Source organism: Macaca mulatta, chromosome 13 (genome assembly GCF_049350105.2).
Source record: "Macaca mulatta isolate MMU2019108-1 chromosome 13, T2T-MMU8v2.0, whole genome shotgun sequence".
Classification (NCBI taxonomy): domain Eukaryota; kingdom Metazoa; phylum Chordata; class Mammalia; order Primates; family Cercopithecidae; genus Macaca; species Macaca mulatta.
Window position 1 is genome coordinate 5982295 of NC_133418.1, and position 25318 is coordinate 6007612.

At 39.0% G+C, this 25318-nt stretch overlaps 1 protein-coding gene across 3 annotated transcripts in view; it reads right to left on the reverse strand.

Moving 5' to 3' along the window:
* Nucleotides 1-25318, reverse strand: part of TMEM131 (transmembrane protein 131) — a 254703-nt gene that overhangs the window by 171997 nt on the left and 57388 nt on the right. For all 3 annotated transcript variants that reach the window (XM_028832201.2, XM_015112922.3, XM_077958821.1), the window contains exon 2: nt 12302-12363. In XM_028832201.2, coding sequence (XP_028688034.2) covers nt 12302-12363 — 62 coding nt within the window. The remainder of the gene's footprint in view (nt 1-12301; nt 12364-25318) is intronic.

Below are 25318 nucleotides of genomic sequence, written 5' to 3' on the forward strand. Positions count from 1 at the left end.
GTTCTGCCCTCACTAGCCAAATACTCTTGGAGAAAGTCTGTAGAAAGCAGCATTCTGCCAGCTACAAAGAGCTGCAGAGCTGTTGGCCTCTGATGACAGCTTTCTAGTGTCCCACCCACTTCTCCCTTTAGCCACAGGTAATCAACTTGGCATGACACGAAGTGGCTCTTCTGAGCACAAAATTAGTTGCAATATTGTAAAACTGATTATGTAGAATGAGAAAATCTAGCTTTGTTTGCAGAGAGAAAAATAACTGGGAAAAAAAAAAAAAAAGCACTACCTTGTAGTACATTTGGGTAATGGGATACAAGGGTAACGACCCCTGCCCTATGCTATTGCAGAGGGGTTAAGAACTTAGGCTTTAGAGTCAAATGCTTGGTTTTCAATTCTAGCTTTATCACTTAATAATCATTTATTTGCTTAGTTTAAACTCTCTGCACTTTAATATGCTCACTTGTAAAATCATCATAGAATGAATACCATCTCACGTATTTAAGAATTTAGAATACCTGACACTTGTCAATACCCAATAAATATTACTTATATTTATTATTTTCACATTTTTCAAATTTTCTACAAGCGTATATATTTTTTATAATAGAAGTCCTTTAATTTGAAACAAAAGATGAGTACTTCTAGGTCTCCGTACAAGTCAAAAATCACAGTTCCTTCTCCGTTTCATTTTCTCCTAGGAGAACATTAAAGCCCATTCCCAAGACAATTTAGAAAAGAAGCTGGTAATCTATAGCCCATAAGCCAAATCCAGTCTTCTACTAGCTTCTGCAAATAAAGTTTTATGCCCATTTCTCACGTACTGTTATGGCAGCTTTCACACTACGATGACGGAAGTTGAATAGTTGTGATAGAGACCATTCGGGACACAAACCCTGAAGTAGTTAATATCTGGCCCTTTACCAAAAAAGTTTGCCAATATCTGGCTTAGATCAACAGAAATAATGCCACAATATCTTATTTCCCTACATTAAATCCCTACGTAAGAAAATCTGTGACCTAAAAATCTACGACAATCTGGCATACCGTCTCCGCATGAAAAACACAGACAATGGACAGTCCCACTAGTGAAATGCAGTACAATTCTGATGCTAACCACCTGCATTAGTCTGTTCTCACACTGCTAATAAAGACATACCCAAGACTGGGTAATTCATAAAAAGAGGTTTCACTGACTCACAGTTCTGCAGGGCTTGAGAGGCCTCAGAAAACTTACAACCATGGCAGAAGGGGAAGCAAACACGTTCTTCTTCACATGGCAGCAGCAAGAAGTGCTGAGCAAAGGGGGAAAAGCCTCTTATAAAACCACCAGATCTCGTGACAATTCACTATCATGAGAACAGCAGCATGGGAGTAACCGCCGCCATGATTCAATGACCTCCCAGCGGGTTCCCTTCCACAGCATGTGGAGATTATGAGAATTACCAATTCAAGACAAGATTTGGGTGTGGACACAGCCAGACCATATCAACATCCAGACAGTGTCAGAATCTACAGGGTAAAGGGCACAGTCTCTAACAAGACAGCCCTCACTTCGGATACCAGTTACAAGTTTGGGGGTCCCCAGCCCACCGATACTTCTGACCAACCAGCTAAAAATCTAGGGGGTTCCCATGAACGCCAATCGGGCTTGAAAATTTGCTACAATAACTCAGTAAAGCACTATGCTTAATTATTACAGTTTTATTCTAAAGGGGCATAGAGGAAAAGGTCTGAGATGAGGGTCCCCGTGAACACAGAACTTCTGTGTCCTCTTCTCCACGGATCAGGGCATATCAGTCTTTTGGCACACTGATGTGTTCACCAACCAGAAAGTTCCAGCAAGTTTCAGTACCCAGAGTTGATTCAATCATTGACCACCATGTGACCCAACTCACCTCCCAGCTTCCCTAGAGGAGGGTGGGTCGGCTCAAAGCCCAACCCTCTAATCACATGGTTGGTTTTTTCTTTTTTCTTTTTTTTTTTTCTTGAGACGGAATCTTGCTCTGTCACCGAGGCTGGAGTGCAGTGGCACGATCTCGGCTCACTACAACCTCCGCCTCCCGGGTTCAAGCAATTCTGTGTCAGCCTCCCGAGTAGCTGGAACTACAGGCGCATGCCACCATGCCTGGCTAATTTTGTATTTTCAGTAGAGGTGGGTTTTCACCATGTTGGTCAGGCTGGTCTCGAACTCCTGACCACAGGCGATCCACCCGCCTCAGCCTCCCAAAGTGCTGGGATTACAGGCGTGAGCAACTGGGCCCGGCCAACACTGTTCGTTTTTCTGATGACCAACCCTATCTTGAGTTTTCTCATTAGGTATAAACTCAGATGTGGTCCAAGGGACTCAGGAATAACAAAGACACTCTTATTATTAAGGAAATTCCAACATTTAGAGCATCTCCAGGACCAGAGACAAAGACCAGATTACTGCACAGCTAGCCATAAAATCTTCTTGCTAAGAAAAAAAGAAATGAATTTAAACCTAATCCAGACTCTAGATTTAGCTAACAGTTTACAGAAAATTCATGTGGTAAGTGAATGTTAAATGACACCAAGAGGATGAAAATAGCCAAACGTAGAATGTAGGAAGTCCTATAGACAAATGAGCCAATTTCATTAACAACAAAAAGGTGAGTGGGGGGAACAGCATACAAGAGACTTAGGAGACATAGGACCCATGCAATGTGTAGACCTTGTCTCAATCTTGTTTTGGACAAACCAAATGCAAAAAGGCATTTCTGAAGCAGTGGAAGAAAACCGAACACAGACCAACCAGGTCCAATATGATATCAAGCATTCTGGTTATCTACTGCTGCATAATAAACCACTCGAAGGTTTAGCGGCTTAAAACAACAATTTATTCTCACTTAATGTCCCTTCTGTGTTGCAGTTACATGTGAATTCAGGCAGCATTTATCTGAAAGTTCAGATGTGCTGGTTGTCTAAGATGGCTCATTCACAGGATGGGAAAGTGATGCTGGCTGTCAGCTGGGAGCTCAGCTGGGACTGTGATCAGAAGACTACATGTGGCCTCTCCTTGTGGCTTACCTTTCTCACATCATGGCGATTCACTTCCCAAAGGAAATGTTCCAAAACGGACAGACCCAGGTAGAAGTTGTCAAACTTCATATGATTTAGCCTTAGCGGTACCAAAATGTTCTGCCACACTGAATTAAGTCAAAATACTATTATTATTATTCTACAGAGTATGCATTCATTTAGTTATCCACACACTTAAACATTTTTAATGTTCTTTATTCCTTTGCATTTCTGAGCTTCTAAAATCATTTACCTTCAGCCTAAAGACTGTATTATTTCCTTTGGCATAAATTTTCTGGTGACAAATTCTCTCCATTCTTATCTATTTTAAAATGTCTTTATTTCACTTGCATTTATAAAGGATATTTTCATTGGGTATAGAATTCTAGTTTGGTAAATTTTGTCAGTAAACTTATTATATATTATTTTTGTCTCTCATTGGTTCAGTTTATAAGTCAGCTGTCAGGCTAATTCTACCTTCTTTGAAGGTCTCTTTTTTTTTCTCTTATTTGCTTTTAGAATGTATTTCTTTGGCTTTGATTTTCTTTTCTTTCCTTTTTTTTTTTTTTTTCTTTTGAGATGGAGTTTCACCTTTGTTGCCCAGGCCAGAGTGCAATGGCACAATCTCGGCTCACTGCAACCTCCGTCTCCTGGGTTTAAGCGATACTCCTGCCTTAGCCTCCTGAGTAGCTGGGATTACAGGTATGTGCCACCATGCCTGGCTACTTTTTTATTTTTAGTAGAGACAGGGTTTCACCATGTTGGTCAGGCTTGTCTCGAACTCCTGACCTCAAGTGATCCACCCGCCTCAACTTCCCAAATTACTGGGATTATAGGTGTGAACACTGCGCCCGACCTGGCTTTGATTTTCAATACTTTTTCTATGAACTGCTCAGATCTCCCTACAAGGAAGAACTTGCCATTCAGTTATGAAAAACACTGCTGGCTGCCAGCCTCCACCTATAGCCTTTGGGATCAACGGTGGCATTTGAGGTAAGGCCAAGTTCTTCTTGGGCTCCTCCCAGACAATGAATGAGCACAGCAGGTGTACCAGGGGCCTGGCCAACTCTACCCAGTGCAGGATGCTTCCAACAGGCAGTCTTTGCTCCAGAGCTCCCCACTGGGTTGGCCGAGATTCTGCACCACAGTCTGAGACTCTCCTGGCCCAATCCTGCTTTCTCCAGCTTATTTTTCACAGGCAGTAGCCCTCAAGCTCTTGCACTCCTAACTCTGTCTAAGGATCTTGTTGAGAACTCAAACTGACATGTGATAAAGGCTATCTTGGGTGGGGGCAGCAAAGGGGGTAGTGAAGAAAAAATCATATTTAACCGTGAAATATTGAAGGCTGTATTTCTGAGATGAGGAAAGTGTCAAAGAGGACTACTAAATACCACTGTATTAACATCATACTGTCTGTAGCTAGCAAAGTTAAGGTATAAAAAGAAAGGGTAGAATGTGTGATAGTTGATTTTGGGTGTCAAACTGAAGAAATGTCATCAAGCTCAGATTATGATAGTTTATGGAGGTTGTTCAAAAGCATCTAGAGCTAAGTTATTAGAATCAATAAGTAATTTAGCAAGTTTTCAGGATACACAGTAAATATATTAAGAGCAACCACATTTCCACATTTTATGTTGAGCTATATGAAATTGCCACTTTTATAGATCAATAAAGGCCGGGCACCAGCAATATGCTTCAACCTAACAACCACAAAAAGCGAACATTTTGAAAAGATGTCACTTACAACAGTATTAAAAATACCAAAGACCCAGAAATAAGTCTATTGAAAGACGTTCAAGATCTTTATGCAGAATATAAAATTATGAGAAAAAGAAGACCTAAATAAGTTGAAAAATATACTGTCTCAGACTGTCAGACCGAATACTGAAGATTCTGAAAGATTTTTAATTCTTGCCAAATTGATCTTCATATTCTGAGTGATGCTAATAAACCCCGATTTTGTGTGTGTGTATGTGTGTGTGTGTGTAGAGCTAATTGAAAAGATACATATGGAAGGCAAAGGACTGAGATTAACCAAGATGTTACTGAGGAGAACAACAAAGTGTCAGGATTTGTTCTACCACATATCAAAACTTTAAAAACTATACTCATTAAAACTGTGACCCTGGTATTAGGTTAGACAAATAAGCCAAAGAAATCCAATACAGTGCCCAGAAACAGGCTCACACATATATGGACACTTGATTTACGAATGAGGTGTCACTGACAAATACTAGGGAAAGAAAACATTGGGAAAGTCAATAAAGGATGCAGAGACAATCAAATATAAGGAAGAAACAAAATCCTGACCTCACATCAATAACAAAAATTTATTCCAGACGGAATTTGAGCTCACTGTGAAAGGCAAAACAATAAAATTCTAGAATACAGGAGAATATCTTCACGACCTTGGAATAGAAAAACATTGAACAAGACATAAAAGTATTAACCATAATGGAAAATACTGACAGACAACTTCATTAAAATTAAGAATTTCTGTTCATCAAAAGTCACCATTACATAAACCAAAAGGGCAATCCATCCAGCGAGAGAAGCTATTTTCAATATATGTAACCAATAAAGAACTCATGTAATGGAACTGGTTTTTATTACTGGTGTGAGGTCAGGGTTCCAATAAAGAGCTTGTATTCAAAACTTACAAAACAACGGGAAAAAAGACATGCAAACCAACAGCAAAACGGGTAAAAGACTTAACGGATGTCACAAAGGAAGATATCCAAATGGTCAAGTAAACATGAAAAGTTGCTCAGCTTTATGAGAAATCAGGGAAACTAAAATAAAATGGCAATTAGAGATCATTAGCCATTCTCCAGAACAGAAGGAGGGAAGGAAGAAAACACTTTGCAAAGTTGTTGCAGAGGAATTCCTGATGATGGATTTGCAAACTAAAACCACCACTTTGGAAAACTGCATGCACTATCTACTAAAACTGAAGACACACATACTCTATGACAGCGGTCCCCAACCTTTCTGGCACCAGGGACCGGTTTCACGGAAGACAACTTTTCCACGGATGGGGGGTAGCGGGATGGTTGCAGAATAAAACTGGTCCACCTGAAATCATCGGGCACTAGTTAGATTCTCCTAAGGTGCGCACAACCTGGATCTCTCATGTGCAGTTCACAGTAGGGTTTGCACTCTGATGAGAATCTAATGCCACCGCTGAGCTGACAGGAGGCAGAGCTCAGGAGGTGATGTTCACTCACTCATCCACCACCCGCCGTGTAGCCCGTTCCTAACAGGCCACGGACCAGTATTGGTCGACGGCATATGGGGGCTGGCGATCTCTGCTCTATGACCCAACAACTGCACTCTAATCCCTCGGGAAAAAATCATTGGAACATACATATTATGTTCACCAAGCGACAGCATTATTCTTAATAGTAAAAAACTAGAAGCAACCAAAATACACATAAACAGCAGAAATAATACATAAATTGCGGCATTTCCATACAATGCAATACTATTCAGCAACGAAAACGAACTAACTATAGTTACGCTCAACACATAATGCTGTGAATCTTAGAAACATAATGCTGAGAAAAAGGAGCCAGAAAAAAAAAAAAAAGAAATACCAACTGTATGAACTTTAAAAAAATATGTGACCCTGTAGTATTTGGAGATACACACTCAGATGCTAAAATTACAGGGAAAAGCAATTATTATAAAATTCAGGAAATGGCTAACTTTATGGGTAGTAACTAGGAGAGGGCTTGAGGGGAAACTTTGGAGGGTACTGGCCTGTTTTTAGTTTTTAACCTGAGTGGTGGTTACACAGGTGTTTGCCTTGCATTCCCTCCCCAAATTTAAGCATCTATATGTAAATTATATCTCACAATAAACACTTTAAAGAAAAAAAAATAAATGAATTAAAATCGTATACTCTTTGGAAGAAGGCTCAATATAGGTTCTCTAAGTGGTGAGAATTCCACTTATAAAACACGGTTTTTGCCGGGCACGGTAGCTCATAACTGTAATCCCAGCATTTTGGGAGGCCAAAGCAGGTGGATCCCTTGGGGTCAGGAGTTCGAGACCAACCTGGCCAACATGGTGAAACCCTGTCTCTACTAAAAATACAAAAATTAGCTGGGTGTTGTGGCACACGCCTGTAATCCTGGTGGCTGAGGCAAGAGAACTGCTGGTACCCAGGAGGCAGAGGCTGCAAAGAGCTGAGATTGCCCACTGTACTCCAACCTGGGTGACAGAGCGAGACTCCATCTCAAAAAAAGTAAAGAAATAAAATAAAATAGGACTTTAAGTTTTAAAAGACAAAGTTCTGCCAGGCATAGTGGCTCAGGTCTATAATCCTAGAATTTTGGGAGGCTGAGATGGGAGGACTGCTTGAGTCCAGGAGTCTGAGACCAGCCTGGGCAACATAGGGAGACCCTACTTCTACAAAAACTTAAAAATTAGCCAGATGTGGTGGCATGTGCCTGTAGTCCCTGCTACTTCAGAGGCCGAGCGGGGAGGGTCACTTGAGCCTGGGAGGTTGAGACAATAGTGAGCCAGAATTGTGCCAGTGGCCTCCAGCATGGGTAACAGAGCAAGACACTGTCTTTTTTTTTTTTAAAAAAAAAAGACAAAATTCTGTTTGTGTTTTCAACTCACAAACATTCTAGAGCTTGCTTTCCAAACTTTTAAAATTATGGCAGGATAGTGAAAAAAATACAGAGCTAGTTTTTTTCCTGAGCTTTATCTTCATAAAAAGAAGTTAAGATTAGGCCGGGCGCGGTGGCTCACGCCTGTAATCCCAGCACTTTGGGAGGCCGAGGCGAGTGGATCACGAGGTCAGGAGATCGAGACCATCCTGGCTAACGTGGTGAAACCCTGTCTCTACTAAAAATACAAAAAACTAGCCGGGCGAGGTGGTGGGCGCCTGTAGTCCCAGCTACTTGGAGGCTGAGGCAGGAGAATGGCGGGAACCCGGGAGGCGGAGCTTGCAGTGAGCTGAGATGGCGCCACTGCACTCCAGCCTGGGCGACAGAGCGAGACTCTGTCTCAAAAATAAATAAATATAAATAAATAAATAAATAAATAAATAAAAGTTAGACTAGAGGCCGAGCATGGTGACTCACATCTGTAGTCCCAGCACTTTGGGAGACCAAGGCTAGAAGATGGCTTGAGGCTAGAAATTCAAGGCCAGCCTGGGCAACACAGAGTCAAGGTTGCAGTGAGCTGTCACTGCGCCACTGCACACCAGCCTGGGCAACATAGTGAGATCCTGTCTCTATGACCTATATGGTCAATCAGCCGCGGAGCTCCGTATGCTGGTCAAGCTCTGATGTGCTCTCCGGACCCTCTAAGGTCAGGACATGCGGGTCCACTGGCCTTGTGGGGACGGGCATGCATTCTTTACCCACGCTCAGCCACCATCTTCCTGCCTGTGGTACACCTGGCCCCTGTCCCCACCACATCCCACCACCTGTACAAGGGGACCCTCGGGTACCGTGCCATCAGCTGCTGGTGAGGCCCAGGTGAGTTCGCTCCTGTAATGCCCTTAGGACAGCACCTGTCACCAGGAATCTTTAAAGCTCGCAGGTGATTCTAACGTGGAGCTGGGGCTGAGACGTTCCGGGTTTTGAGGACTTCGGCCAAGTGCGCGAACCTCTTAGAGGAGGAACGGCTGGGCAGTAATGGGGGCTTTGCCCACCACTTTAGCTCAGGACTCTCAGGCCCCCTTTTAAAATGAGGTGCAAAATAAGTTTGAGGGACTTGAACTCAGGGAACACTTTTTTGTAGTTGTTGAGACAGGATCTCATTCTGCTGCCCAGGCTGGAGTACAGTGGCACAAGCACAGCTCACTGCAGTCTTGATATCCCAGGTTCAAGCGACCCTCCTGCCTCAGCCACCAGAGTAGCTGGGACCACAGGTGTGTGCCAACACACCTGGCTAATTTTTTGTATTTTTTTGTAGAGACAAGGTTTCCCTATGTTTCCCAGGCTGGTCTTGAACTTCTGGACTCAAGCGATCAACCCACCTCAGCCTCCCAAGGTGTTGGGATGGCAGATGTGAACCACTGCATCCAGCCCTGCCTCTATTTTTTTTCTTTTTTTTTTAAAAAGTAAGATTAGGAAGCAGATTCAGGTTTATTAACAGATCATGCTTGTAAATGAAAGAATCTTTTGTTATTCCATTTTATAATCTTTCAAAGGAACAGGTTAGAAGAGCCAACCATTCTGATGAGTTAGGATGGGAATGATGGTTTGAGATACTTGACCAGGGCATCCTGTGGTTATAGCCTTCACGTGGACTTCTGTTGAGATGCAGATTCCTCAGAGTCTGTGTCATCTCAGGAACTGTCTGATCTTTATGTATTCTGGATGCTAAATCTTAGTCCAGCCAAACAGGAATGACAATGGCCAAAGCATCAACTATAGAAAACATGATCTATGGGGGTTATAATTTCTATTCGTAACAAGCGCGAACCCATGGAATATCCGAGAGCACTGCACGTGCATCCTGCCGTGGAGAGTTTTGAAATCAGACATGGTAAGTATGGTACATATCAGATACTGGATTCCTGCTCTAGCAATTGAGTACTACGGAATAAATTATTCAACTTCCATAAACCTAATTTTCCTTATCTTTAAAAAATAAAGAAAACAAGCATAATCTTTTTGGCAATTTTTAAAATTTATTTTTTACTGATTTCTTATCAGTTGATTTTTGAGGATTAAAAAAATTACTGAGTTGGCCGGGTGTGGTGGCTCACACCTGTAATCCCAGCACTTTGGGAGGCAGAGGCAGGTGGATCACGAGGTCAGGAGATTGAGACCATCCTGGCTAACATACTGAAACCCCGTCTGTACTAAAAATACAAAAAAAATTAGCTGGGCGTGGAGGCGGGCGCCTGTAGTCCCAGCTACTTGGGAGGCCTAGGCAGGAGAATGGCGTGGATCCAGGAGGCAGAACTTGCAGTGAGCCGAGATCATGACACTGCACTCCAGCCTGGGTGACAGTGCGAGACCCCGTCTCAAAAAAAAAAAAAAAAAAAATTACTATGAGCCAAGCCACATGAATGTACATGAATTCCAGATCTAAGAAGGAATGTTCTTGGGCAAAATTCTAATTTTAAATAATGTAAAACAAGGTTGTTGCTTTGACACTCTCCCTGCTTTAGCTTAAATTTAAATTAGAGAAAGGATATATATTCTGTCATAGAAATGCTACCTGTATATTTTTCTGTTCTGATCATAGCATAAGAAACCAGGAGTTATTTAAAATAGTTAAACCTATTGGTAAATTATAGTCAGAAAAAGGTAAGTTTTATGTCAAAATAAAAACTTTCTGAGAAATACTCAACATTAAAATGAGTAATTTTATATGTATTCAAAAGGGTCATATTCAGCTATTTAGGGGCCATATACTATATTATATAGCATCTCAATATTAGACATTCTACAGAACTCTTAGGTTTTTTTTGTGGCTTAAGTAACCAACTGATACTACTTGCCCTCAACATTTTTCTAGACCAAAATTACCTTTGCCACAGAATTATGAGGTCTCACCCAAGCTCCTGTCCAAGCATCTGAGCAGAACCAAAGACTATTAGCGAACCACATCCCAGTTCACAAGCTTTTCCATACCCAACTTCTTCTAGATAGAGATTAGCAGCCTCTCTCAGCAAAAATACAAATCATGCTCCAGAATTTTTAGAACGGATTATCCACCTGCAACCTAGATGTCCAGTTCCTAACAGACACAAATCCTTCCTCAATCAATAAAGATCAACCACACTTAGGGAATTTTCCAGAAATTCAGTCCTGATTTGCCTGCCATCCAGATCCTGTAAACAACCACCTAAAGGAAGATACTTAAAACATTTGTTCCCATAGGTTCTTCAAGTTCTCACCTTGAAACAGATTAAAGAACTAGAAAAAAGAAACTTACGATCATTTTTTAGTAGGAAGGCTTTATAAAATTAGACCTCATTATGTTCAGTTTTTATTCAGCTTTAAAACATACCACGCTGACTCTAGGCAAATACTACGCAACCACTGTCTATTACGTTTCTCAACATTTCTTACGTAAAGAATGCTAAATTTATTAAAAAATTTAGAAGAAACAAAAGTTCGTCTTCTAAAAGACTTACTAGCTTCACTGCCAGAGAAAAAGATTCTTAAAATCCATCACTTTTTTTCTTGCTCTCTTCATCTAGCTTAATGTATAAAATGTAATCTAAATTTATGCTAAAATGCAAATAAAAATCTTGTTCCATGTCCCTAGTATAATTATTTTCTCTATTGTCTTGATCTTTTCCTGCCTTTATTATAAACTACAGGAAATATTTTTCCAAAATTGTTTAGGTCACTTAGTTATAAATAAATTAAAAATACTACAGGTAGTATTTCATAATAAAGAGGCTAACAATCATATCTGGAAGGAGAACACTGGGATTCTCGTGTCAGTCCCAGTACCAGAAAGTCATGGGATCTTGATTACCTTTCCTAACCTAAACATTGTTTTCCCTTGAATATAAAACTAATTAAAAAATTATCAGTCATGCTAGCAAACAGCACATTACTTGAAAAACAAAAGTTATCATTACAAAGTTACTAAGAAAGGACAAGCACAGAATATGATAAAAGTTTGTAAGAAAGGAGAAAACACCTAGCCATAAGAAATCAGAGGGTTCGTTAAGGTGGCATTTACTCTCTTTCAGCTCTGAAATTCTCAAACTCATTTTTAGCTGGGATGCCTGAAATAGGCTTCATGGTGATATCTGAACTAGGTCTGAAAGGAAGGACAAGATATATATTGGATTACACTTTCAAATTTTATGTATACTTAATGATGTGACTTAGGATAGCAAGTAGAAGTACAGTACAGGTGAAATCTATAGTACTTATCCTCTCTAGAGAAGTTCTCTTCTAGATAAATATTTTGAGATCCTCCATCTGAATTCACACTCAGAGAACCCCTGCTCCTGATCTGAAGAGAACCCCAGGTCCTGATCTGACCCCTTCCCCTCAGATCCACGGGCACAAACCGTTGCCACAGATTGATGATGTACTTATTTACAAGCTTTTAATACCACAATGAGTCTGCATTTTAAAGAAAGATTTAATCTAAAAGATAACTCATGTAACTACGGAGGTTTTTATATTATTAAAGACTCTACTGACCTATCTTCAAAGCTCATAAACCAATTACAATTCAGAAAAACCAATTGCATTTTTAAAAGAAAAATAATAACCAGATATTATTCAAGGCTTAACAATAACTTTTCAACTTAAAAAAAAATTACCTGTAGTAGCCCTCCATCATCAAAACGCAGTACTTCTATTATGCTCTCGGACTGAATGAATGCTGTGAAGAAAACAAAACATACCATCACTTACAGGAACATAAATTTGATTTGCGTAACATCTTTGACCTTAAAGTTAATTAACATAATTTTATATCTAAAAATGGACTGCTTAATGGTGATGGTTAAAAAGAAAAATATGACTAATACTTCAGAATTTTATAAACTAAAAAATACTTTAAAATAAAATAAAGCAACTTCAACAACCTACAGGCTACATGCCTCCACTTCAAAATATCCATTACTGTTATATTATGAGAAAGCACAAATCATATTCAACAAGATGCAACTAATTATTTTCCCTGATAGATTAACTGAAAATGTCAAAAGCATATAGAAAAGATCACTACAGTATTCTATTTCCCCCAAGAAATGATCAGCTGAAATTCTGTATCACCTGCTCTTTGTAGTGATGATATGACCTGGGATCTACAGTCCAAGGGACTTGGGGAAGAAATGGGCAGGGAAAATAGCAAGATCATTCTGATGCAAGAAACAGCAACACAAAGGTAATATATTTAAAAGCTAACATAGTTATACCACACAATCTGGCAATCATGCTCCTAGTATTTACTGAACTGATTTGAAACCTTACATATAAAAATCTACATACAATTCCTTAAAGCAGCTTTATTCATAATCACCAAAATCTGGACATAGTCAAGATGGCCATCCAAGGTGAACAGACAAACTGTGGTATATCTATACAATGGAATATTACTAAAAGAAAAAGCTACATACTGTATGCTTCCAAGTACATGACATTCCAGAAAAGGCAAAATTATGGAGACAGTAAAAAGATCAGTGGTTGCTAGGAGATCAGGGGGCGATGGGAAAGGTTCAATAAGTGAAGCACAAATATATTTCAGGGTGGTAAAACCATTCTTCATCAAATTGTAACGGTGGATACAGGACATGATGCATTTATCAAAACAGAAACAGAACTTCACAGCACAAAAAGTGAACCTAAATATATGCAAATTTTAAAAATAATTTAGGAGGCTGGGAGACTCCAGGATGGAATGCATAATATGACAAAACAATTTAACTGTATTACAAATGAATGTATCAGCTTTACTGATGTTGGGGGAGAGGGAAGAGTGCTCACCTAAGTAACTCTGGAAATGAGTAGAATCTGTAAGACTAAAGGCGAAAGAAACCATACATATGCACTGTATTCTAGTTGATAATGCTTTTTCCCATGGGAGTTTGGGTTAACCATTCTGATGCCACATTCAGTATACATGTACACTGAAATCAAACAATTAAGTACACAGATGGTAGACACTGGGAGCCAGGTGTCTCACTGTTGGAAGAGCAATTTATACAGAAACAAGGGGGGAAGCCAAAATGATCCAGGTAGTAATGGTTGAGTCAGTGATATCAGTATGAATTCATGTTTAGTGAAACATATAATTACATACATATAAGAATATTTATAGATGTGTATATTCATAGGTTAGTATACATACATGTATTTCCTTGCTCTGTCAGCTCTAAGGGCCTAAAGCAATGACATGCCAATAGCAACGAACGCACCTAGAACTCAGATCTTGTGTTCTAATATTATTTTCCAATAAAAGAAACCAGGGCTTCCTGGAGCAATGGCTGATTTGAGGACAGGGGCAGGAAATACACGAGATGAGAATGGAGCATCCCATAGTGCCGGAAAGTAAACAGAGAAAACCACCCAAATCCTACACTGATGGGGACAGGGGAAGGAAGGTAAGAATGAACAGAAAGAGCTCCCAAATGACCAAAGCTGAAACAATCTGAGCAACAAAATGAAGTAGTACTAGATGTAGCCCAAAGTATAAAATAAACATCCATAAACCCATACTGCTGTAAATTGCTGAATAAATGGGAGAAAAGGGACAAAGTTCACATGCAGAATTTCAACTTATGTGATATTTCATTTGGCTTAATATGGAATTCACTGACTCCCATTAGTTGGTCTTTTGGAATTCTGGGAAGACGCTCACTGTCCCACACATGTACCTGGCTGTTCCGGTATGACAAAAGTGGACAGTCAAGCCGCAGAATAACACACTAGTTAATTAGATTACATTACCTAGTTGGATGTTTTTTCTGCCTGCCAAGCATCCTTTTCTCCCTAGTCTAGCAGTCACATCCTGATTTTATTTTGGGAAAACTCCTGTCCTCCCTTTCCTGTGTTTCTCTTCAATGACAGTGCCAACCTGCTCTACTTCCATTCATGCCCTACCAGTCTGTGGCATATAGAGAATATTCAATAAATACTGAAAGCATGAATGATAGCCTGCCTTCTTGTTCAGGTACAATAAGCACTGGCATTTGTACTCACTGATGCAAATGACCTTTTTCTGGTTATGTTCTCTCTAGTCCTGGCTTATAGTGGGATTTCATTATCAAGATCAGAGCTAATGGCTCCAACAGAATTACTGACACAGTATACTTAGAATGTCTCTAAGTAAAGTGATAATCTCTTTAGAAGAAAGGACTATGAATATAAAAGGCTCTACTCAGCTCACCCATCCCATTCCTCACCTGTTCCCCCCACTTTTTAACACAAACTGAAATTTCGCAGGATCCAGAGAATTTTTTGGTTATTCCCTACTGAACACAAATTTATTGACATAAGAACACAATAAACTAACAAGAAATAACTGAACAGCCAGATGCTCACAATATCAAAGGGCCTCTAATTAGAAACTTTGTCTAACTGGCAGAGGAAACCAACAAGAAACACTGGAAACGAGCTACAGGTGGCTGCTATTAGAGTTCCAATAAAACGACCACTGAATGAGTTCCCACCATCGAGCCAGAAGAAATGTCGATCTAACTGAAGGGAACTACACAAAGACAGCAGGTTGGGTACACTGCATTTTAAATTAGAAGCTTTAAAAATATATATAAATTAGGAGCCGGGCGCGTTGGCTCATGCCTGTAATCCCAGCACTTTGGGAGGCTGAGGCGGGCGGATCACGAGGTCAGGAGATCGAGACCATCCTGGCTAACACAGTGAAACCCCGTCTCTACTAAAAATACAAAAAATTAGAATTAGCAGGGCGTGGTGGCGGGCGCCTGTAGTCCCAGCTACTCGGAAGACTGAGGCAGGAAAATGGCGTGAACCCGGGAGGCAAAGCTTGCAGTGAGCCAAGATCACACCACTGCACTCCAGCCTGGGCGACAGAGCGAGACTCTATCTCAAAAAAAAAAAAAAAAAAAAGAACATATATATATATATATATATATATATATATATATATATATATATACACACACACACACACACAAATTACATTATGAATTATTAATTCATAGTTTTAAAAGTATGAGTTATGTTAAAAATATGAATGTTAGTTAAAAAGATTAGTAACAGCAGCTGATTATAAAGTCTCAAAAGGAAAACACTTTGTTACACATCGCTGACTTTCCTTAAAAGATACAGAGATAAACAGAATTCAACTCTGGCATAAAACAAATTAACATATTTTGCTTTAAGCGGCCAATTATAATACCTTTCAATTATATGCCTAAAAAGCTAGATAGAACACTAGCTATAGACTTAATCATTTCACATGCAAAGTTAAGCTATAAAATATAAATGTAACAAAAGTAAGTCATCACACCTCCAGATTCAAAACCACAACTAGTAACAGCTTCCTCTCCCAAAAATATTTCCCCTAATTTTATGCTGTTAATGAATTCCAGAATTTCCTGATGTTCCCTAGTTCAAGCATCAAACAAATGTAATTGAAATAAAAATAACCTAATAATTACTGATCACTTTTATTAAAATTCAAACTAACCCTATGACACAGACATTATGATCCCATTTTAAAGTAAAGAAATAACCTGCTCCTGAATGACTACTGGGTACATAACGAAATGAAGGCAGAAATAAAGATGTTCTTTGAAACCAATGAGAACAAAGATACAACATACCAGAATCTCTGGGACACATTTAAAGCAGTGTGTAGAGGGAAATTTATAGCACTAAATGCCCACAAGAGAAAGCTGGAAAGATCTAAAATTGACACCCTAACATCACAATTAAAAGAACTAGAGAAGCAAGAACAAATACATTCAAAAGCTAGCAGAAGGCAAGAAATAACTAAGATCAGAGCAGAACTGAAGGACATAGAGACACAAAAAACCCCACAAAAAAATCAATGAATCCAGGAGTTGGTTTTTTGAAAAGATCAACAAAATTGATAGACCACTAGCAAGACTAAAGAAGAAAAGAGAGAAGAATCAAATAGACCCCATAAAAAATGATAAAGGGGATATCACCACCGACCCCACAGAAATACAAACTACCGTCAGAATACTAGAAACACCTCTACACAAATAAACTAAAAAATCTAGAAGAAATGGATAATTTCCTGGACACTTACACTCTCCCAAGACTAAACCAGGAAGAAGCTGAATTCCTGAATAGACCAATAGCAGGCTCTGAAATTGAGACAATAATTAATAGCCTACCAACGAAAAAAAGTCCAGGACCAGATGGAGTCACAGCTGAATTCTACCAGAGGTACAAGGAGGAGCTGGTACCATTCCTTCTGAAACTATTCCAATCAATAGAAAAAGAGGGAATCCTCCCTAACTCATTTTATGAGGCCAACATCATCCTGATACCAAAGCCTGGCAGAGACACAACAAAAAAAGAGAATTTTAGACCAATATCCCTGATGAACATCGATGCAAAAATCCTCAATAAAATACTGGCAAACCGGATCCAGCAGCACATCAAAAAGCTTATCCACCATGATCAAGTGGGCTTCATCCCTGGGATGCAAAGCTGGTTCAACATATGCAAATCAATAAATGTAATCCAGCATATAAACAGAACCAAAGACAAAAACCACATGATTATCTCAATAGATGCAGAAGAGGACTTTGACAAAATTTAACAGCCCTTCATGCTAAAAACTCTCAATAAATTCGGTATTGATGGAACGTATCTCAAAATATAATAAGAACTATTTATGACAAACCCACAGCCAATATCATACTGAATGGGCAAAAACTGGAAGCATTCTCTTTGAAAACTGGCACAAGACAGGGATGCCCTCTCTCACCATTCCTATTCAACATAGTGTTGGAAGTTCTGGCTAGGGCAATCAGGCAAGAGAAAGATATAAAGGGTATTCAGTAAGGAAAAGAAGAAGTCACATTGTCCCTGTTTGCAGATGACATGATTGTATATTTAGAAAACCCCATTGTCTCAGCGCAAAATCTCCTCAAGCTGATGATAAACTTCAGCAAAGTCTCGGGATACAAAATTAATGTGCAAAAATCACAAGCATTCTTATACACCAGTAACAGACAAACAGAGAGCCAAATCATGAATGAACTTCCATTCACAATTGCTTCAAAGAGAATGAAATACCTAGGAATACAACTTACAAGGGATGTAAAGGACCTCTTGAAGGAGAACTACAAACCACTGCTCAGTGAAATAAAAGAGGACACAAACAAATGGAAGAACATTCCATGCTCATGGATAGAAAGAATCAATATCATGAAAATGGCCATACTGCCCAAGGTAATTTATAGATTCAATGCCATCCCCATCAAGCTACCAATGAGTTTCTTCACAGAATTGGAAAAAACTGCTTTAAAGTTCATATGGAACCAAAAAAGAGCCCGCATCACCAAGACAATCCTAAGTCAAAAGAGCAAAGCTGGAGGCATCACGCTACCTGACTTCAAACTATACTACAAGGCTACAGTAACCAAAACAGCATGGTACTGGTACCAAAACAGAGATGTAGACCAATGGAACAGAACAGAGCCCTCAGAAATAATACCACCCATCTACAGCCATCTGATCTTTGACAAACCTCAGAAAAACAAGAAATGGGGAAAGGATTCCCTATTTAATAAATGGTGCTGGGAAAGCTGGCTAGCCATAAGTAGAAAGCTGAAACTGGATCCTTTCCTTACTCCTTATACGAAAATTAATGCAAGATGGATTAGAGACTTAAATGTTAGACCTAATACCATAAAAACCCTAGAAGAAAACCTAGGTAATACCATTCAGGACATAGGCATGGGCAAGGACTTCATGTCTAAAACACCAAAAGCAATGGCAACAAAAGCCAAAATTGACAAATGGGATCTAATTAAACTAAAGAGCTTCTGCACAGCAAAAGAAACTACCATCAGAGTGAACAGGCAACCTATAGAATGGGAGAAAATTATTGCAATCTACTCATCTGACAAAGGGCTAATACCCAGAACCTACAAAGAACTCAAAAAAATTTACAAGAAAAAAATCAAACAACCCCATCGTAAAGTGGGCAAAGGTTATGAAGAGACAGTTCTCAAAAGAAGACATTCATACAGCCAACAGACACATGAAAAAATGCTCATCATCACTGGCCAGAGAAATGCAAATCAAAACCACAATGAGATACCATCTCACACCAGTTAGAATGGCAATCATTAAAAAGTCAGGAAACAACAGGTGCTGGAGAGGATGTGGAGAAATAGGAACACTTTTACACTGTTGGTGGGATTATAAACTAGTTCAACCATTATGGAAAACAATGTGGCAATTCCTCAAGGATCTAGAACTAGAAGTACCATATGACCCAGCCATCCCATTACTGGGTATATACCCAAAGGATTATAAATCATGCTGCTATAAAGACACATGCACACGTATGTTTATTGCGGCACTATTCACAATAGCAAAGACTTGGAATCAACCCAAATGTCCATCAATGACAGACTGGATTAAGAAAATGTGGCACATATACACCATGGAATACTATGCAGCCATAAAAAAGGATGAGTTTGTGTCCTTTGAAGGGACATGGATGCAGCTGGAAACCATCATCCTCAGCAAACTATCGCAAGAACAGAAAACCAAACACCGCATGTTCTCACTCATAGGTGGGAACTGAACAATGAGATCACTTGGACTTGGGAAGGGGAACATCATACACTGGGGCCTATCATGGGGAGGGGGGAGGGCGGAGGGATTGCATTGGGAGTTATACCTGATGTAAATGACGAATTGATGGGTGCTGACGAGTTGATGGGTGCAGCACACCAACATGGCACAAGTATACGTATGTAACAAATCTGCACGTTATGCACATGTACCCTAGAACTTAAAGTATAACAATAAAAATAAATAAATAAATAAAGTAAAGAAATAGACACAGTGAGATATACTCAGCAAGGAAGTGGCTAGAGAACACTATGAATTTCAGCAATGTGAATCTATGCTTCTAAACCCATCCCTATTTACTTTCAAAATAAATTTTACAGAATGCTCATGACTAACGGCACCTTGAAGAAACCACATTTTTTAAATTGGGCATATATTTCTGACAATAAGTGAGGAAAGGAAGATTGATAAAGGAAAGGAAGGGATTTAAAATTCTGGCTTTTATGATTCTACTCAAATTTACTCTGAAGCTGGGCTCCGTAAGATCTACTTGAAGCTCCTCACACCGACCCACATCTCTGAGCTGTCTGTAACAAAGCCATTTATAATCTGTGTAAAAATGTCAGTGTGTCAGTTGTTGCAAAATAGGAACACTTGCTTTCAAAACAGAAGTTCACAAATTGTTTACTTCCCTATTTAGTTAAGATTAAAAATAGCTTCAGTTTAAAGACAAATCTTTGTCTACAAGTTTTTGTTTTTTCTTTTAGGTGAAGATATTTTTCTGAATATTACAACTGATGAATATAATTTGCGATTTTAATACATCTAAAATAACTCATGAAAAAAACAAATGCTGTAAATAACTAGTAGAAAAACATATGTCACATTGTGGGGGGTGGTGTCAGGCATTAGGAACCTAGGCTGTCATTGTATATCTTTACCTTCCAGCCTTCACAATCTCCTAACTCATAAAAGGAGAAGGCTGGAACAGTCAAATCAGTGATTTTTAAACTTTCTTCTACAAAAACCAGGAAGAGAAGAAAGGGCCACACAGGCAGGCCTCAGGAGGGTCCCCAAAGCTGTGTTACAGAGCCACCTTGCCTAGCATACTTTTGTTGTGGCTGGCGTCTTCTCCTCCTTCAAGTCTCAGCCTTGACCCCATTCCCAGTGTGGCCCTCCTTGGCTTCTCAGAGCAACCCGGTTATCCTCTATTATATTCCCTATCTTAACTCTTATTACAACCTGTAAAAGTTCCTGGTTTGCTTGCCAACAATCTGTGCCTAGGAGCAAGTCTGAAAAAACAGAAGATAAGAAATTCTGGTTAAGATAATGACATTGTGCTTGAGCCCAGGGGGCAGAGGTTGCAGTGAGCTGAGATAGTGCCACTGCACTCCAGTTTGGGTGACAGAACAAGACCCTGTCAAAAAAAAAAAAAAAGACACTGCCATTTTAGAATTCAACATTGTTACAGACATCAATATGTCATTTATAGTTACGCTTGCTCAATATTTTGTTTCAACAAAGGGCTCAATAACAATTTTAAAACATCCTGGACTAGGTCCACATGGGTCCCTTCAAACCATAAAGACATTTTATGATCAAAGCTTTGCTTCTTCCCTCATTAGTTTTATTATCTGAAAAATGTAATGTATACGTGTCTTCTTGCCACATTAAAAGTACAAGGAAATTCATATAAACCATATTCTATCAAGACCACTCAATATCATCAAGTTCCTAAAGAAGCTATGCCCATGTTGTTTACTAAAGACTCATAATATAATCTTATGTAATTCAGATGTGCAGGATACACGCCATGTTGTTTACTAAGACTCATAATATAATCCTATGTAATTCAGATGTGCAGGATACGCACCATGCATCTAAAAAGATGGGCCAGAAAGATTTTTCAAAATTCAGTTTATAGCTAAAGACAAAATACCATAATTTTCACCTTATCCTAAAGTATCAAAGTCATCTAAAAAGATCTGTAAACTTCAGTTATAAAATGTAGAACTAATGCTCAAGAACCACCAACTACTCTTAGCAGCTTCAGTATCAGAACAATCACTAAAACTCTGAAGCTCACACTGCAAATGCTCTAAACATTAAGCTATTATTGGAACTACAGCCCGTAACAGTAGGCCCTAGTCAGAACCGATATGATAAACCTAAATAGGCTGACTGTTAAAATATTTAAATGCAGTCATGTACCACGTAATGTTTTGGTCAACGATGGACTGCATATATGATGGTGGCTCCATAAGATTATAATACTGTATTTACTGTACCCTTTTCTATGTTTAGATACACAAAAACTTGCCATTGTGTTACAACTGCCTACAGTATTCAGTATAGTAACATGTTGTACAGGCTTGCAGTCTAGGAGCAATAGGCTGTATCATATACCTTAGGTATGTAGTAGGCTATACCACCTAGGTTTGTGTAGGTACACTCTATGTTAGCACAAGGATTAAATGGCCTAACACCACTCAGGATGTTTTCCACACTGAGTGATGCATGACCACAGTACCCAAAGTCTCGAAACAGAAACAACCCAAGTGTCCATCACAGATGAAAGGATCAACACGGCAGTTACATAATGAAATGTTATTCAGCCACAAAAAAAGAATGAAATTCTGATATATGATACAACATGAATGGACTTTGAAAATATTATGCTAAGTGAAATAAACTAGACAAAAAAAGGGCAAATACTGTGCTTCTACTCACATGAAAAATCTAGAATAAGCAAATTCACGGGGACAGAAAGTAGATTAGAGGTTACTAGGCAACAGGGTAGGGGGAAGTGGGGAAAGTGAGGAGTTGTGGCTTAATGGTTACTGAGTCTCTAGGGTAATGAAAAAAGAATGGTGGTGTTTGTATAACATTGTGATTAATGCTACTGAATAGTACACTTAAAAATAGTTATAAATGGTGAATTTTATTCTACATACATGTTTTTAAAACCACAAAACAACTCATTAACTTAGACAAAAAAATAAAAAATATTACAAGTTGAACCCAGCAATGTATAAAATTATGCATTATAACCAAGCGATTTTTACTCAGGGTATGCAAGACTCTTACCCAAAATTCAAAAACTGATCATTGTAATTCACCCCATCAACAGGCTAAAGAGGAAAAACACATGATCCTATCAACTGAAACAAAAAGTATTTGACAAAACCCAACACCTCTTCGTGATAAAAACTCTCAACAAGATGGGAGAAATGTAGAACGACCTCAACCTCAACCTCTAGATAATATCCTTCTTACTGGTAAAAGACTGAATATGTAGGCCCTGAGACTGGGAACATGTCAAGGATGTGGCTCTCTATTCAACACGTGCTAGAAGTTCTGTGGCCACTTTAACAAGGCAAGGGGGAAAAAAAGACGAACACACTGGAAAGGAAATAAAACTCCCTAATTGCAGGCTACATACTTGTTTATGTAAAAACCCCAAGGACTCAAAAAGAAAAGTCCTTCTTAAAGGTAATAAGTACATATAGCAAAGTTGTAGAATACAAGGTCTAAATCCCAAAATCCAGTACATTTCTATATACTAACAATCAGGATATGCAAAAATCAACATTAAAATGCCATTTACAACGCCATTTATGACTCCAAATAAAATGAAGTACGTCAGATATAAATCTAAGAAAGCATGCACAGGATATATGTACTGAAATATACAAAATGCTGATGAAAGAACTCAAAGAAGACCTACATAAACAAGAAGACACACTATATTCATGGACTGAAAGACTCAAAATGTAAAGATGCTAATTCTTCCCAAATTGATCTGTGGGTTTAATGTAAAGCCTATAAAAATCCCAGGATGATTTTTTGTTGACAAGTTTATACAAAAAATTAGATAGGAATAAGCCCTAGAATTGCTACGAGCAATCTTCAAAAATAAGAATAAAGTGAGAGGAATCACTCCACCAGACAATATGTCTTACTGTGTAACTTCAGTAACCACGGCAGTGTGATACTGGCAGAGAGATAAACACATAAATCACTTGCAGAGAGTAGAGCACCTAGAAACGGAACCATATATGCCTCACTGGTTTTGACAAAACTGCAAAAGCAATTCACTGGAAGAACAGCATTTCCAACAAATAGCACTGAAGCAATGAGACATCTATAGACCAAAACAATATTTTTTTTTAAAGAACCCTGACCTAATCTTTACAACTTATACAAAAATCAACTCAAAATACATCACTGCTCTAAATTTAAAATGTAAAACTATACAACTTTTTTAAAAGGATAGAGGAGAAGATCTTCAGGATCCAAGGTTTGGCAGTGTTCCTAGAGTTGACACCAAAAGCACAATCCAGAAAAAAAAAAAAAAAAAAAAGAGATAAATTGTTGTACCTCATCAAAATGAAAAACTTTGCCCTTCACATGACCCTGTTAAGAGCAGGACGGGACAAACTATGAGAAGGTATAAAATATTTGCAAACTACATATTTAACAGAAGTCTAAAGATCTACGCTATATAAAGAACTCAAAACCAGAAAAGAACAATCCAATAAGCAAGGGAAGAGATGTTCAACATCCTTAACCATCAGGGAAATGGAAAATTAAAGCCACAGTATCAGGAGGGTGAAAATGAAATACTCATTCCTATCAAAAGATCAACATCCTGGTCGTGACTTTGTAGTATTCTTTGTCAAGATATTGCCATTGGGAGGAACCAGGTACGGGCTACACAGGATCTCTCTGTATAATTTCTTGTAACAGTATGTGATTCTAACATGATCTCAATAAGAATCTGTATTAAAAAACAAAATAGCTAATGATAAATTCTGGTGATTATTTCTGCCTGCTCAACAGTTTATCTTCAAACTGTTTTTCTAATAGTGGTTCTTAAATGGGTTAATATTTATAATATTAAGATAATGAAATTTAATTTCAGGACCTACATGCCATTATCAATGTTAATTCAATCAACTGGTTTGACAGCGAGAGTTGAGAATGGTTTGAAGAAACAAAATAGTACAGGAGAAGAAAAAAAAGCAACAGAGAGTACTGTCAGTGAAAATGGCAAAGTTAGGGACATTTGAAAATTCTAACAACAAGAAAATTGGCAGCATCAGAATAAACTTTCTAAGAACTCTGGCAATTAACCAAAAGCTTGCAGCAATCCGTGGAGTGTTAATGCATTTTTAAAAAGCTGAATCTCAACAAGAACAGTGAAATATGTGGCGTTTAACTTTTCCATTCTCATTCTCTTCTCTCCAGCTCTGTGACAGCACTGTAACCAACAGCCCAGTCACAGTGAAAGCCAGCAGCCTGACAGGCAGTAAGGGTGGCAGAACAATGCTGGAGCTCCTGGAAAGCCTGATTTCCAGAGAACTGTCTTTACCTGATGAGTGTGGTGAGTCCCAGTGAGGCCCCACCTGGAAGGCTATTTTTATTTGACCTGACTCAGAGCTTCCCCACTGTGAAAAGCCTTGACCCCGGTAACAGTTGTCAAACACCTTTAGGGGAAATTTTTAAAAATCTGGCTGCAGAACAATGTGGTAGATGACAGTTGGGCCAAACAATAAGCAGACCCAAAAGTTTAAAAGGAAAAGTTGGGAATAAGATGTCCACAGGGCTGTAAAAAGTGTTGACACCTTCCTGCCAATCTAGAAGGTCCTGTGTACACATCGGGCTCTGGCTCTGCATGTGCTCAGAAGAAACCTGAGACATCCCTAAGCTCTCACACCTGGGGCTGACCCCAGGCTTTGTGCGAACAGGAGGTGAAGGCTAAGGAACAGCTGTCAACTGCCTGGCTGAGTGTTTTGATGTACCCCAACACACGTATGTGCACGCAAATACACAGGCCTCTCAACAAAGACTGGGAGAATTACTGGTTCCAGGTTTTTAAGGAAATCTCTGTTCGATCATTAGATGACTATGAAGCTCACCACACGGCGACTTCGGTAGCCATGCACCACAAATAATATAGATTTAAAATAACTTGTTCAGAAAGTCACTAAACAAACAGCAACAAAAACAACAACAAACCTTAGGGAGGGGAAAATCTAATTTCCAGAGTTGCCACCTTATATGTT